This window comes from Lolium rigidum, chromosome 7 (assembly GCF_022539505.1).
Source record: "Lolium rigidum isolate FL_2022 chromosome 7, APGP_CSIRO_Lrig_0.1, whole genome shotgun sequence".
Classification (NCBI taxonomy): Eukaryota; Viridiplantae; Streptophyta; class Magnoliopsida; order Poales; family Poaceae; genus Lolium; species Lolium rigidum.
In genome coordinates this window covers 276,138,229-276,151,495 of record NC_061514.1, presented here as the reverse complement: position 1 = coordinate 276,151,495, position 13,267 = coordinate 276,138,229, and the positions used below count along the sequence as shown (strand labels likewise).

General features: G+C 42.0%; 2 protein-coding genes across 2 annotated transcripts; one reads left to right on the top strand and one right to left on the bottom strand.

Moving 5' to 3' along the window:
* The first annotated feature begins 1,324 nt into the window (after positions 1–1,324).
* On the top strand, positions 1,325–6,707 carry LOC124669597 (3-oxoacyl-[acyl-carrier-protein] synthase II, chloroplastic-like). Its single transcript, XM_047206182.1, has 13 exons — positions 1,325–1,848; positions 2,879–3,084; positions 3,190–3,393; positions 3,514–3,624; positions 3,735–3,830; positions 3,902–3,947; positions 4,064–4,143; positions 4,397–4,465; positions 4,592–4,676; positions 4,765–4,919; positions 5,002–5,082; positions 5,742–5,801; positions 5,997–6,707. The coding sequence occupies exons 1-13, from the start codon at positions 1,653–1,655 to the stop codon at positions 6,111–6,113; spliced, it is 1,506 nt and encodes a 501-aa protein (XP_047062138.1). The 5' UTR covers positions 1,325–1,652; the 3' UTR covers positions 6,114–6,707.
* A 1,291-nt stretch (positions 6,708–7,998) lies between these two features.
* Positions 7,999–12,408, bottom strand: LOC124678339 (succinate dehydrogenase subunit 8A, mitochondrial). The gene is made up of 2 exons (XM_047214238.1): positions 12,233–12,408; positions 7,999–8,293 (listed from the first exon to the last, which is right to left on the bottom strand). Exons 1-2 carry the CDS (start codon positions 12,329–12,331, stop codon positions 8,216–8,218), a joined length of 177 nt encoding a protein of 58 aa, XP_047070194.1. The 5' UTR covers positions 12,332–12,408; the 3' UTR covers positions 7,999–8,215.
* Between the last annotated feature and the right edge of the window lie 859 nt (positions 12,409–13,267).

The window sequence follows — 13,267 nt, the reverse complement described above, 5'->3', positions numbered from 1 at the left end:
TTATATTATAATTAAAAAAAGACAAAATTCAATGCTTAAAAGACTATTCATGAAACATTTCTTTATCTTTTTTTTTTGCATAGGACACACAAAAAAGTTGATTGTCCACGAAACTTAGCGTGTGCACATAGATATTTTTGTTCTGAATTTTTTGACATTTTTTTGTTATTTTTTCTGGTGGCAGGAGCATATGTACATGGGTTTAAAAGTGTATTTCCGAAAGTTTAGATTCCGTTTATATATAAATTGATACCCCTCCGCTCACTGATACAAGATGTTTCAGCAAGCTAATTTAATTTGTCAAAGTATTTTATATTAGTGAATAGAGAAAGCATATACTTTCACAACCATTGGCAAAGCGGTGATAGAGAGCTTGTTTGTTCTCAATTAATTGAAATATATTTTGATTCAATATCTATGGTTAACGGTGTGTGTCGTAATTATCAAAGATACATGTTCGCGTGGATGTTAAGTTGGCTAACACGTACCACTCCAACTAGAGGAGGGGGTGGGGTGCTTTTGTCCTGTGCACGGGACCTCCCGTGCATGCTTATGCCGTCAAATTTATCATGTTTCATGGTTTGAGATTTATGCGCTAAGTTCCATCCAGTCCCGCTGAGTTTTAGGAATCCGAAACAAATTGGCACGCAATGAAACCTAGTGATTTCGTGCATGAGAGGTCTCGTGGAACAAACACCACTCTCGGGGAATGAAACCTAGTGATTTCGTAAACGAGAGGTCCCACACATGGAGCACTCTCGGGGAATTTATCATTTTTCATGGTTTGAGATCTATGCCGCTAGGTTTCACCCACCCCCGCCGAGTTTCACGAATCTGAAATGAATTGGCACGCCACGAAACCTAGTAATTTCGTGCATGAGAGGTCCCGTGGAACAAACACCACTCTCGGGGGATGAATCTAGTGATTTCGTGCATGAGAGGTTTCGTGGAACAAACACCACTCTCGAGGGAGGAAACCTAGTGATTTCTTCAACGTGAGGTCCCGTACATGGAGCACTCTCGGTGTGATTTTTTTTTCAATATTGCCACGACTGCGTGTAGAAGAAACACACTATTAACGCCCGTCGTGGTGTAAGTATGGTGCACATGAACAATGTGCGTATTTCTTGGCTCTTTTTGGAAACAAACCACTAAAATGATTTATATACTAAATAAAATAAGAAAGTCTTACCTGATGATAATGTATAGAATAAGAAAGTGGAAGAACTTGAAAAATGGGAGAAGAAAACCCCAAAAAATCTCCAAATTTTCTCCTCCTCCTATATTAAACTCCCCAACCCCCTCCCTCCTCTTCCTCCTCCGGAACACCACAGCCAGCCTCCACTTCACACCTCGCTCCCGTCCCTCGAGCACCTGCCAATGTCGGCTCCCGCCCCCTCCACACGCCAGGCAATCCTCCTCCTCTCCTTCTGAGATCGCCGTGCTGCTCCCTGCTCCGCGTCGCGCCGCCAACTTCCTCCAATCGCGACCCCTCGCCCCCGCATCTCGTCTCTCCTCCGTTCTTGCCTCCGACGTTCCGGCGCGGCTCTGTTTCCGCGCGGAATCTCAGCACCTCGCGTGTCCGTCGCCGTTCCGGGGATCCGCGAAGCCGCGAGCGGGTGCCAGGCATCGCCGGAGGGGGGAGACGGACAATGGCGGCAGCTGCGCCACCGCTCTGCACGTGGCTCGTCGCCGCGGGCTCGCACGCCGACTGCGGCGCGGAGGACAGCCGCAGCCACCAGCACCGCCAGACGCAGTGCCTCGATGGCGGCTCCGGCGCCTCCATGTTCGGCCCGCGCCGCGACCGCCGCCCCATCGGGGCCAGGCGCCACAGCTCGGCGCGCTCTGGTGAGATGCCAAGTCGCCCTAAATCCCGCATTTGTCTCTTGTTACTCTTGCTTCACCATCGCACGCGAATCCGAGTAAATTTCCAGAGCATCGGTTGTATCGCCCGTGGTCAAGGTGCGGGTTTTATCCCGTTCTCGGCGTCACATTGTGCGTGTACGCTCGTCACGATAGGGGAGAGGAGAGATTATTCCTGTTTTGTGCCGAGGATCTTGGTGCAGTGGTTCATGTGGGGTTTTTGGTATCGCTGTCAGGATTCACACGTTTGTGCTGAATCGGCTGCATCGACATTGTTTTCATTTATCTTGGCTGGCTCTGCTTGTTTGCACTTCGTAGAAGCACAACCCGCCCGCAGGATTTGGGCCCTTGAGTAGGGACAGAATGAGCTTGCATTAGTGTGAAGATTAAGTCCATTGTCTGAAAGCGTGTGAAAGACTCCAATAAAATAACCCTGAAAAATAGCCATAGAAACATAATACTGATTATCAACCAATCAGCAAACAAACTGTAATCCTATAATATTTTTTTTCTTCTGCATGAATTAAGTTGCTATCAGTGGCTCATGTGTGCACTTGGTCTCGCTGTCAGCTTACATGCTTATGAATTGAATTCACACGATTGTGGTGAATCGGATTGTTTCAATTTAGCTTGGCTGGCTCTGCTTGTTTTATGTTCTTATTAGCACAGGCTACACGGTTTTGACACTTTACCAAAGAGTACACTTTTGAGTATTGACCGGAGTGTATAAAGAATGGTGTGCACTAGTATGAATATTGAGGCCATTAGTCAAGAAGTGCATGAAAGACTTTGAAAACCTGAATACTATTGACTATTGTCTTCTTATAGCATGAAGTTAACTTGTGTATGAGTGGGATGTGGCATGTAATGTCAAATGAGGTGCTTGACAGTGCCTCTGTGGAGAATGTTAATTGTCTACCTAGGTCTGCCGGTTTTTGTTACATGTGCTGACTCAAGCAGATATGGTCTTTTAAAAGTAGACAAGGATCTAAATGGTATTCATTGCAATTTGCAGGAATGGCCATGGCTGTTGCTTTGCAGCCTGAAAGGGTAATCGTCGAGAAGAAGAGACCTGATGTTAAACAAAGGAGGGTGGTTGTCACTGGCATGGGTGTAGTGACGCCACTGGGCCATGATCCTGATGAGTTTTACAACAACCTTCTGAACGGCACTAGTGGAATAAGCGAGATTGAGACTTTTGACTGCTCCAAGTTCCCCACGGTAATACTTGGCTGACGGTTCCATTTATGTGCAACGGAGCAGGATCATTGTTGCAATCAGGATGGATATTTTCATCCAGGGTTTGACATGTGGGTTTTTGTACAGAGAATTGCAGGAGAAATCAAATCATTTTCTACCGATGGTTGGGTTGCACCCAAGCTAGCTAAGAGGATGGACAAGTTCATGTTGTATTTGATTACTGCTGGTAAGAAGGCATTGGAAAACGGTGGGCTCACTGAAGAAGTCAGGAATGAGTTGGATAAAACCAGATGTGGGGTTCTTATTGGCTCTGCGATGGGCGGCATGAAGGTGTGAATTCCCATACTATAGTACTATACTAGTATAGTCATACTCCTGTAAAACGATGAGTACTTCTACAGATGCCTGTTTTCGATAATTTCATACAAGTTACGGTATGATATCATGCAGGTATTCAATGACGCCATTGAAGCGCTGAGGGTGTCTTACAGGAAAATGAACCCATTTTGTGTTCCCTTTGCAACTACTAATATGGGTTCTGCAATACTTGCAATGGATCTGGTAATATACAATGTCCTTTCATGCATGCTTAAAACGACTATAGTTATTATTCTCAAATAGAAAAAGGATAACAATTGTAGTTGATGGATCATATTTTCTGTGATGCATAGGGATGGATGGGGCCAAATTATTCTATTTCCACTGCTTGTGCCACCAGTAACTTCTGTATCCTCAATGCAGCAAACCATATCAGAAGAGGGGAAGCTGTAAGTAACTTCCTTCTTTGTAGGATCTACGAGGGAGTAACATCTTGTCTGATATTGTTCTAACATTCCAGGATGTCATGCTCTGTGGTGGTTCTGATGCGCCACTCATCCCAATTGGTATGTGATCCTGATAAGATTTAAAGCTAGGAAGCATAATTTCTAATTCCAACATTGTCGTTGTTTCTTTTAATTTTCCACTTGGCAGTTTTGAACCTTTAAACTATTACATGCAGGATTGGGAGGTTTTGTTGCCTGCAGAGCTCTTTCACAGAGGAACAGTGACCCAACAAAAGCTTCCCGGCCGTGGGATATGGTTAGTTTACTTTGCTTTGCAAAATCTGTTGTTCAATGTTGATAAACGATTTGTTTCATACACATTGGCCGGTTCTGTCTTAGTTTGCAAGATCAATTTGTGGAGGAAATTTCACTGATTTGTTACTCTTGTAACTATCATTGTTTCACATGTCCAAACACACCAGCACTTTGCTAGCTTTTGGGATTTTCTGAAATTGAACTTAATGGCTTAGTTTTTGCATTTTGCCAAATTTAAAGTGTACCTTTTGCAGGGCCGTGATGGTTTCGTTATGGGAGAAGGGGCAGGTGTTCTAGTATTGGAAGAACTTGAGCATGCTAAGGTTCTCCACATACAGTTCCATTGACCCCTTTCATGTAGATCTGTTCCTTGTTTTTTGTTCAGCTGATTGACTTGGTACTAATGTTCAACTGTTCAACACTTTCTGGTATGTGCAAATGTTCTGCAGCAAAGAGGTGCAACGATATACGCTGAATTTCTTGGTGGAAGCTTCACATGCGATGCGTATCACATGACTGAGCCGCATCCTGAAGGTGAAATGCACATTCGAACTTTGCCGTGCTCTTCTGTTTCATTACCTAAATATGAGCCCTGCCAACATTTCCATTTACTCCATATCAGGAACGGGGATCACTCTCTGCATTGAGAAGGCACTGGCTGATTCAGGGGTAACAAGGGAAGAAATTAACTATGTGAATGCCCATGCAACATCTACACAATCAGGCGATTTGAAGGAGTATGAAGCCATCGTTCGTTGCTTTGGCCAGAACCCTGAGGTGTATATATTACCTGATGCCAGAATGTTTGAGAAATTTCGTAAATCAAATCAAACAAATTATATATATTATTTTGGTGCAGCTAAGGGTGAACTCAACAAAATCAATGACCGGGCATCTTATAGGAGCAGCTGGTGGAATAGAAGCTGTTGCTTCTATACAGGTAAGGAAGTCATATTTCTGGACTATACTATGGATTATTACCATTATGGAGTTTTGAATGATTTCTTCACATTAATTATATCTTTCCGAGTATTGATCCAATATGGTGTTCTCTAGTTCAATTGGTAGCAGTTGTAGAAAAGTAATGCTCCGCACTTGTCTGCTTGGTCTACATCTGTTAAAAGTTAGAGAAATGGGGCATGTATAACCAGTTTATTTAGCAAGACTAGACAATCTGCATAGCCCTCTCCTATATCGTTGATCACTAACATAGGACATTTGAACTGGATCTGTATGAGAACAAAAGTTATCAAGTAGCAAGTGAAAGTTAAGTGTCGGGCAACAACTTCTATTCCACATGATACTACTATACTTCTCCAACTTTTTCAATAAGATTTATAAGCATCATTCATTTTAGTGTTACTCCCATTGTTGTGCATATTAACAAATATGAACTTGTACACATCCATCATTTGTAATCTGAACATTTCCACTTCCATTTCACTTCCATACAGTCAACTCACCTGCTTACTTGTTGCGATAACTTTCTGCTAGCGAAAATGAATGTCACAATGCCAGAGCAATGCATTGGTGTTAATGCGAACGTTTTCAGATCATCATGGCTATATTACTCATCAATCTTTGTTGTGTTCATTGCAGGCTATAAGAACTGGTTGGGTCCATCCAAATCTGAATTTGGAAAACCCAGAAAAAATAGTGGTAAGCTTGTTGGAAATTATAAGTTTTCCACTATAGATCTTCCCTTTTGACGATATTTATTGTTATTTGGTTGGTATATATCTTAAATAGATTAAGGCTTGCACAAAATAAGCTAGATATGAAATAACAGATTTTACCGCAATATTTAGAGCTCATTCCATCCAATGAATGTCCTGATCTCAATCTTGACCACAGGACGTCGGCGTGTTGGTGGGATCAAAGAAGGAGAGATGTGAAGTAAAGGTGGCCCTGTCAAACTCATTTGGATTTGGTGGGCACAACTCATCAATTCTGTTTGCCCCCTTGAAGTAAACTCGGGATGGTGATCTGCTTCCTTGTTGTTCAATTACGCCACGGAACTGGCAACTGGGACTGCATATACAAGACTAGTGGACTAGCTCGGAGGCTCTTCTGTACTGCTGCGGATGTTAGTTGGAGGTCCGAGCTGAGAAGAACATCATACTACTTAAAGTCAAGCGAAGAAAGTATTGAGGCCGCACAAGCCCAGCTATGTTCATATGTGCCGTCATCACAGGCACATCCGTATCAAGCGAAGAATTGCGTGGTGGCCTATGGCCTATGTTTATTGTTTGTTGTTCAGTACAGTATTGTTGGATAATCCAGACTTGCCTTCCCGGGCCGCTATTTTTCCCCTCACCGTCTGCCAGCCCCTTATTGGGGCTCTTTCCTAGATCAGGTGATGAGAGACCCCTGTGGAGGTGCTGCTGGGTTTTGCTGTTGTATTGATGTTTTAGTAACTGCGCTTCATTGTAAGCATGTCTGAACTTCTCAGCTCTGCTCCTCTTCGTTGCTCTACTTTCTTTTTCCATGTAAACTAAGGTATAAGATTGGTGAACTGATTGGAATGATGCTCACTGAAACGTAAAGGCCTTGTTTGTCGGCGTCTTGATTTTTCCTGATTTAAGCGGGAATTGAACTGTTTCCTTTGAATTCATTGCTACCAAACAGTTGTCGAAACTGTCTGGACAACATTTAGGTTTCAGAGGGCACTTTTAGCGTAGGCTGCAGAGAATTCGATTATCTGCATGTATGAATCCTTGGATTTAACAAAGCTTTTGCTAGCTGCATAAGAAATTGGTTCCTCGTGCTGTGGAAGAAAATACAAACAGTAACCATGCTATTAGCCAACATTGATCTCCAGGTCGCCTGGTCATGGTGGTGGCGGCAGCCTGTGGACCACGAGAGCCATGACAATGTGCAGCCTCCTGGTCTCTGCCATGTCGACATGTGCAACCTCCTCCTCACCTGTCTTGTCTTCTTCGGCTGCGGTACTTCCACTCGCTGGAGACTCAAAGCCTTGGCGGCCTTTGAATCAATGTTGATAGCTGTGGATGAAGGAGAGGATCATGCGTGCAACTGGCCTAAATTAGCTAGTGTGACTCTTCTCTGAATCTGAAAAAATGACATGGTTCCTAGATAGATGAGTGTAACGCTGTCATGGGGGAGGTGGTGTTTCGGCACATAGGTGCATATGAATCTATTATATAAAATATAAAAAAATTGAAATGTCAAAAAATTCCAAGATAAAATTTCGCGTGTATATTCAGACATTCTAATTCCGCACAGAAGTTTTCAGGGGAAACGAACATTTTATGTGGTATGTGTAAATAATACAAAAAATATCCCGTAAATAGTCATGTGAGAACATAAAAAATTATCTTTTTACACGCGACACAAAAATGTTCTTTTTCCATGAAAACTTGTGTGCAGACATAGAATGTCTAGATGTACATGCGCAATTTTATTTTAGAATTTTTTGATATGTTGAAATGTGTTTTCACACAGTGGGTTCATATGCACCCATGAGCCGAAATGAATCTTTGTCATGGGCCAATTAATTCATCTCTACTTGTGCTGTGAATAAAATAATCCTGGCATTTGAATCGGAATGAAATGCAACACCTATTAGATGACATAGATGTGAACAGAGGTTCGTCTTGTGGTACCTTATGTACATGTTAACATCATAAAGTCGGGACAGGCAGTTCCAGCAAATCCGCACGAAGACATTCAGATAGCACCAACAAGAGGTAAGAAGACCTGACTGGACAACGTAACTGTAACGGTATCGACTTGTTTAGTCCGATCATCACAGCGAAGTTCATGGCACACTGGTTGATACACAACCACAGCCCAGAATGCTAGACAAATCACAGGCTTTGGAAGGACAAAACAATGAGATACCAGCAGTCATTTATACAGCACTGTGGAACGAAATGAGTTCTCCACAAGCATGTGCATCAGACATTATTTGCAGAGGCAGATTGTTCAAGGAAATAAAAAAAAGCCATTACAAGGATCGATTGGAGAAGTTCTAGTGCTGGGAGATAAGTTCCATGTCTAGTTCACATGTTGATACGTCGATTACGGTGAAATTTTGTTTGTACTTTGCACTAGTTCTTGCCCATCATGGCTCTGTCCTGCTGCCTCAGCCTCTCACCTTCACGTGAAAGATAGCCCTGGAACTTCTCCTGCCAAAATGCAAAGAAAGATTGTTATGCTGCACCGTGGGTACATAAAACTAAAAGAGTGCAGCAACTCACAAAATCTGGATAACTGTTTGAATGTAAGCTAAACAAATAAAAAAGATTGAAAGCAGTCATGTGAAAAAAAAAATAGAATCAAGCAATATCAATAGCAATATAGATAAGTTGTGCCAACCGTCTGTAATATGCTCTCGATAGAGCCCACATTGCAAATTTAATACTCCCTCCGTCCATTAATAGATGTCGGTAGATTCGTCTAAGTTTGGATGTATCTATGCCCTAAAGAGTGTCTAGATACATTTGAATTTAGACAAATTTTTGACATCTAAAAGTGGACAGAGGTAGTACAATAGTTACAGCAATCTATACCACAAAAAGACTCACTCGAGGCAGTGTCTAAGAAAAAATTACTTTAGAAGTACCATGCATATGCCTTCACTAGCCTCAGCGCTACAAAAACAACCGGAGGACAGGTGACTGCATATCCGCAATTAATTGGTTCCAAGGGAAAATGACTAAGAAATTAACCTTTCAAGGCTTAAGGGTAGATACGATAAGATTAAGAATGTAATATAGAGCGTCAAGGAACAAACAGATTTAATTTCAGCCTTATGATAAAAAAATGGATGATATATTTAATCAATATATCTTCACCACATCTTGTTTTACTGAAAGAGAACTTCAATAATCAGATTGATAACACAAGTTCGTGCCCGGCTACTAACTGCACTATCATAACAATGAGACGCCAAATCATCATATCTGTTGAAAGTAAAAAACACTAATACAACAATGAGAAAGGATATGAATGGGTTTTGTGTTAACAAGGTTCTAGACTCGGACACGATTAACCACCGTGACTTCATTGATGCTTTGGTAAACAGCGCATTTTAATGTGTGATGGGCACATGAAGATAAATACCATGGATCATAGCTGTGAAAGTATGCAACTGAATGAGAAAGACATCAAGCATGCAACCAGCAAATATGTAGCTGAAAAGGTTAGATCTTGGCTTATAGAGGATGCTACTGTGAGACCTAAAGAGCTGAAAGAACGCTTCATGACAAATACAAGATCTTGGTCAGCACCAAAAGGGTGTATTACGGGAAGGAGATTGCTATGTGCACACTCTAGGGTGGTTGGGAAGACGGTTTTGACAAACTGTACAATTTCAAGGCTGAGATTGATAGATCTTGCCTGGCCAGCGTATTTGTTACTGATCACCGTGAGATTGCAGGAGTTATCAGATTTCAAGAGGCTATTCATTATTTCATTGCATTGAAATTATGTGTAGATGGATTCTTGTCCATGCTTGGCCATAGGTATCACATTTTTAACAAGCAAGTTTAAAGGGCATCTGGCAACAGCATGTGTTGTAGACGGCCACAATATATCCCGTTGATTTTGGGGTCATTACACTCTGAAACATCAGATAATTGGTTGTGGTTCATGGAAAGGCTGAAACATGCCATCGGCACTGCAGAGGGGCTCACTATTTGCAATGATGCACGGAAGGGCATAGATGGCGCAGTTCAGGATGTGTTTCCCACTCCTGAACATCAGGAATGCATAATGAATCTGGTAGCCAACTTCAAGAAAAGGTTCCATCGGAAGGTGTTCAATGGACATCTATGGCCAGCAGCTTATTCGTGGAATCCTTATCACTATAGCAAGCACATGGGAGCCATACAACAAGCAAAAGCAGAAGCAATTGAATACCTAAGGAAGAACGACGTAAGGTTGTGGTCAAGGAGCCAATTCTCAACTTATTCCAAGGTAGACTACGAAACCAACAACCTTGCTGAATCATTCAACAATTGGGTGAAACAATACAAGGGACTGAATCTTGCAGACTTTTTTTTACAAGATTTACCACAAATTGATGGTGAAATAGGATTTAAGAAGGATTTCCAAGAAAATGCAAGGGATTATTTTGCCACACATCGTTAAAGAACTGAACGAAAGGGGTCTAGATTTGACAGTGGACAGAAGTGATGAGCACATTGCTCAAGTTAATCGCCTTGGTGCTAGTGGGTTTAGGCATGTTGTAAATCTGGAAGACAAAAGATGCACTTGTTGATAGTGGCAGCTTCCTGGAAAGCCATGTGTGCATACAATTGCACTAATTTGTAAAATGAGGGGGATCAATTGCGCAGCAAGTACATGAATTGCACTAATTTATAAAATGAGGGGATCAAAGGGGCCCCCACCAATGTCCCATCTGCAAGCAATATGGACATCGATGTGGCACACTTCTAGGAATGGTGACCCGGATCAAATGGCTGTTGTGCGTCTTGAAAGGTATGATGAATTTATTTTGAACATTCTTCTCTCTACTTTGTGCATAAATCAATTCAGTGATCAATTTCTGATTTTGCAGAGGTCCACAAAAGAAAAGAAAGAAGGAAACAAAAACGATTGAAGATGGGAACAGCGAAACAGCCATTGTTCCTGCTCCAACCATGATGTACCCACCTAGCATCAACCAGAATAGCACAAGTTCAACAAGGTACACTGCAGAACACCACAGTTTCTTTTGTTCTCGGTTATGTGTTACGTAGTATTTCGATATAGTTTCTGTAGCACAAGTTTTTACTTCCTGTAGTATTTCGATGTGTATCATGTTGCCAACACTAATTGGATTAAAAAGCGGACTATAGAACATGCTTCTCATTCTAGTTTTTACTACAAATGAGAGAACATAACAAGTATCGCATACTATAACTGTTACAACAAAAGGTATCTTCTACTCTCTCCGTTCACTGATATAAGGAGTTTTGGCAAGCTAGTTCAGCTAGCCAAAACGTCTTAAATTAATGAACAGATGAAATAGTTTTTACCAAGGGTAGCAATGCATAGGGTTGCAAACGCGCAAGGTGAAATCTGTTGCTCTTAGACAGGAAACACCATCAGCTACGGTTTTCGGCCAGTTTCCCTTATAAACTGGCCAAATTTCCCTCTTCTTAATGAATAGGCAGTGCTCCTGCCGGTTGCTCCAAAAAAAGAAACACCATCAGCTACCAAGAGAAAAAGCTCAATCATACCTGCTGCTAGCCCAGCCATGAGCAAAAGGAGCAAAGTAGCTACAGTAAACAGCCCAGCAATTGGAACAAGAAGCAAAGCAGCAGCAGCAAACAACACACCCATGTGGAGAAAAGGAAACTTCACTGCTAAAAATGGTGTGATGAATTGTGTATGTAGGTGATTAAGTAAACTGATGTAGTGAACTCGTAAGCTCTTATTTTGGACATGTTGGCGTTGAACTCTGGTATTGCTGTAGTGGTGCTGTCCTGGACGTCATTTGCATCCATGCAAAGTGTTAACGACTCGAACTCAAAAACATATTCGCTAACTTTCGTTTTACTACAGATAGGTAAACCAAGTCTTTTCCTCTAAAGAGGCAGGTACACTTTAAACCAAATCTAAATACTAACATAGGACTATCTAATCTGACAAAATAATCATGAGTTTTTATTCCATTTTATTGAAGCTAAAGTCCTCAAAACTGGGATTTGACTTATCAACCTCTCACCATGTCATGAAACAAGTTGAATAAAAACACCAGGTAAATTGAATGACAGAATTAAACTACTGACACGCCTGATTCTAATTCCTGAGTTTGGTGCACAATGTCGAAACACTCTAGTTTGCAGGGCATTGTTTTTGACTCAGATAAAATCACTAAAAAGGTTCAAATCTATAATCAATGGCAATAATACGCAGGAAATGAAAAGGTTGCATAACATAATCTGATACTGCACGCTACAAGCCCCGATGAGGCACTTAATCTCCTGCTAGCCACCCACCGATTAATCCAACCGCATCTGCCCTAATCCAGATACAACGAGCATACGCGGGGGAAGAGCAGATCCGGCGACACGTGCGGGGAACCGGGGCGTGATTGCGGATGCGGGGCTGGTTACCTTGCCGCCGAAGAGGAAGATCCCGGCGAGGCCGACGGTGGCGACGCTGCCCCAGATGACCACGGTGGACGAGAGCAGGGACCAGTTGCGGTAGATCATCGTCGCCTCTTGTCTCGTCCTTGGCTCTCTCTCGCTGCTGCGGACGGTGGACGGCGGACGGCGGACGGCGGACGGCGGGCGGCGGATCGTCGGAGAAGAAAAGGCAGATGAGAAGAGTTTTGTGTTTTTTTTTTCCTGTCTGGAGAAGGAGAGAAGAGAAGGATGAGCAGAGGCCTCTGGAATAGCCGGGCCTTACATGGGCTCTTTGTTGGGCCTTTGATCCGTACCGCCTACATACGTCCGACCAGCCCACGGCCCAGGCTACACCGAACCGAGAGAAGCATGCTACTGAACTGAAAAATCATCTTTTCTTAAAAAAACATGAAGAGGTGTGATCTACTCCCTCCGTTACGGATGGATAGAAATAACTCAGCTTTACCTACATGTGATGTCAAATATGAAATTATAATTATTTAAATATTTATGTTCATATATGAGATAAGAATTTTTAAATTAGTTTGGAAATTCAATTCGGCTTCCGGGTGTGTATGCTCCCTTTACCAAAAAATCATATTTCAAAGCATCGAAAAATATTGACCAAAAATTTTACATGTACATCTTTCTATGTGCGTTCGTCAAGTTTCACAAAAAACCAATATTTTTTATGGTCTATGTAAAAAAGAGAAAACTTATCTTGTGAAAAGCATTATTTTTAGCACTGAGTTTTGTCTTTTTAAACGTTTTATCTTTTTACACACGCCACATGATAAGTCGATCTTTTATGAAACAAATTTGTGAGTGTGTAGTAAGTGAAGATGCACGTGCGATTTTTTTTTTTTGATTCTTTAAAATTTAAATTATGTGTAAGATGCATTTTAAAATAGAGGTACATATATTCCCATGTTTCAAAACACACACGATGGCTGCACAAGGGTGAAGATCGAGACGCATGATGTCATATACTATCTCCATCCCGAAACTTAAGGCTTATAATAT

Coding starts and splice junctions, on each gene's coding strand:
- LOC124678339 (XM_047214238.1), bottom strand. CDS start 12,331: ATGATCTACCGCAACTGGTCCCTGCTCTCGTCCACCGTGGTCATCTGG. Junction 8,294..12,232: donor TCTTCCTCTTCGGCGGCAAG/GTAACCAGCCCC, acceptor GCATTTTGGCAG/GAGAAGTTCCAGGGCTATCT.
- LOC124669597 (XM_047206182.1), top strand. CDS start 1,653: ATGGCGGCAGCTGCGCCACCGCTCTGCACGTGGCTCGTCGCCGCGGGC. Junction 3,831..3,901: donor ATATCAGAAGAGGGGAAGCT/GTAAGTAACTTC, acceptor CTAACATTCCAG/GATGTCATGCTCTGTGGTGG. Junction 4,677..4,764: donor GACTGAGCCGCATCCTGAAG/GTGAAATGCACA, acceptor ACTCCATATCAG/GAACGGGGATCACTCTCTGC.